Raw genomic sequence first — 2,500 nt, 5'->3', positions numbered from 1 at the left:
CCTCGTAATTTTCTGTGTGGCAATCCCCAGTTTTTTCTTTCATGTAATCAGTCCAGTTTGGGTTGGGAATACTCAACTTTGAGTAAATCATAAGAAAATGTAGAGCAAGGATTCCATGTATATTACCACTCATCACCTTCATACATCAGCTGTATACGAGTGAAAGTTGTGTACATATACTACACTTTCCAGGACAGTTAATCACAAATTTCTTTTTGCCACTCATCACGACAGAGTCAGGGTGGTTTAGCGGTTATCAACCGCGCCTCCCACCTCTGTGACCCAGTTTCAACTCTGGCTTCGGATCGTTTGTGGGCTGAGTTTCAGGCGAACTCAATCTGACCCAGAAGGTTTTCCTCCCGGTACTCTGGTTTTCCTCCCTCATCAAAACCAACTCTCAGTCAATTACACCCAGCTGCGGGCGGATACCCGAAATAGGGATAACCAAGGGTATCCTTCCCTTTCATTGAATTAAATGAATAAAAACTGGTATTATTATAGACTGGGGCGACATCTAGTTTCATCATCAATTGTCCTGGAGCACAAGGGTTGGCAACCTTGTGGAGCACCTCCTCTTCACTCACGCAACCCACGTTGAACTAGTCCTTTAAGTCTTGAGTCAAAAATTCAACAATTTTAACACAAACATCTTACTTTGGAAAAACCTGGGAAACAATACTACATTGTACAACTCCTAAAGTGTGTCACCTACATGTACTGGCACGACAATTCTCAAAACTTTAAAACAGAGGTTACAGCTTCCATAAGCTGATCTTTCTAATTTAAATACGACCTAAATATAATTAATTTGGACAATCTTCTTTTCAATACCTTCTTGGTCTTTTCTGCTTTTGATTTCTTGTCTTTCTTGTCTCTTTAGGAAGGATTCTCCTCTAAATAAAATTTAAACTACTGTTATGGTTGCAAATCCACAACACTTCAAAACAATAATCAAGACTCTGCAACTGAATGTCCGGTGAAATACACCCAAGGTTAACACATAAATAACATTCAGGAAGTCACATATGTTAGACATTCCATGTGTTTTAATATGGTAGATACTTCACAGAAATGCCCCATACACAAGTGGAATTAAATCAACAGAAGGATGAGAGCAAGAATTGAGAGCATTCCATTCTTCAAACATTCTGGAGTAATGCCCGGAAATGAAGGAAATCAAAAAGTATATTCTGCATGATAAATGTCACAAGGTGTCCCTCTCACAGGTAAATAACCCTAGCCCGAAAAACAACCGGACAAATCTCAGCATGAATAAAGCCTTCAGCATTTAGACTGCCTGCCTGCAGCACTTGAAATTACAGTACATGAATTGACTATGAAAACATAGAAAATATTAAAGGGGGGTTTCAAACTTGTACCTCTTGCTTTACACTACGATTAATATTCTAATGAGGCAAACCCTTAAAATTCCCAAAAATTCAAAAAAATATTCTGGTGTACGTACTCAACACAGAAACCAAAACCTACATGTAACTGTTTTCAAAGCAGTCCTTAGACATAAAATAATACTCCACATCTCTGGCAAAACACCAAAATGTTGTTACTGGTACTTTCTGATTTGAAAGCCTACTTCCTCATTTGTGTGAATTGTAAAACCCAGGATTTTTCTTTCATGTACACTGTACTCAGTCCAGTTTGGGTTGGGAATATATTGCACTTTGTGTAAAACCTAAGAAAAAGTCATACAATCCATTTTCCACTCATCACCCGCATTTCTGTGCACAAGTGAAAGTGTTTTTACTACTCTTGCCAGGACAGTTTCTCAGAAATTTCATTATGTCACACATCATGACAGAGTCAGACTGGGGCGACATCTAGTTTCATCATCAATTGTCCTGTAGCAGAAGGGTTGGCAACCTTTGGAGTGCCTCCTCTGCACTTGTGTAACCCAGTGGTGTACACTATACTAGTCACCTGAAGTCTCCAGTCAAAAGTTCAATAATACTATAACAAACATCCTCTTAAACAAACCTGAGAAACAACAACCACATGCTTTCCACTGAACTTCTTTTCAAGTTCACGTACGAGACGGGTCTTTCAAGAGGGAAAAAAAAGAGTACAGTTTACAATTAATTACATCCAAAGGAGAAATCACAGAAAGATGGGGCCTCTCACACACATGTACATACAATCACATGGGAAAAAATAGCATTTTCAGTGGGGCCTGCATATGCAAAACAACTCAAGGCACTGTTACACTGTGCAATTTTTTTGTGCAACTTGTCTCACATTGCCATTGTGTGACAGGTACATGAGCAAGACCAGTTGCAAAAAGAAATTGATTTCAACTTTTTGCAACAGTTGCAATGAATTTTTAAGCATTGCGTAGTATCTGCCCTGCAACTTGTGTCGCCATGGTTTGCAGCACCAGCCAATGAAACTGTTCCTTTAGCCTCATGTGATCATCGAAACAAGACAAGTTTCGTGAAATGTTGGTCAATGTAACACCCGTAAAACAACTTGTTTCATAACGTGAGAA

General features: G+C 39.0%; 1 protein-coding gene across 1 annotated transcript in view; it reads right to left on the bottom strand.

Moving 5' to 3' along the window:
• The window catches only part of LOC138045466 (small ribosomal subunit protein eS7-like), an 18,837-nt gene that overhangs the window by 4,177 nt on the left and 12,160 nt on the right, over nucleotides 1–2,500 (bottom strand). Inside the window, exons 5-6 of the mRNA XM_068891981.1 lie at nucleotides 1,993–2,055; nucleotides 832–893 (exon numbers count right to left, since the gene is read on the bottom strand). Of these exons, the coding sequence (XP_068748082.1) occupies nucleotides 832–893; nucleotides 1,993–2,055 (125 nt within the window). The remainder of the gene's footprint in view (nucleotides 1–831; nucleotides 894–1,992; nucleotides 2,056–2,500) is intronic.

Source organism: Montipora capricornis, chromosome 4 (assembly GCF_036669925.1).
Source record: "Montipora capricornis isolate CH-2021 chromosome 4, ASM3666992v2, whole genome shotgun sequence".
Lineage (NCBI taxonomy): Eukaryota > Metazoa > Cnidaria > Anthozoa > Scleractinia > Acroporidae > Montipora > Montipora capricornis.
The sequence above is the reverse complement of the archived record's forward strand: the minus strand, read 5'-3'. Positions and strand labels throughout refer to the sequence as shown.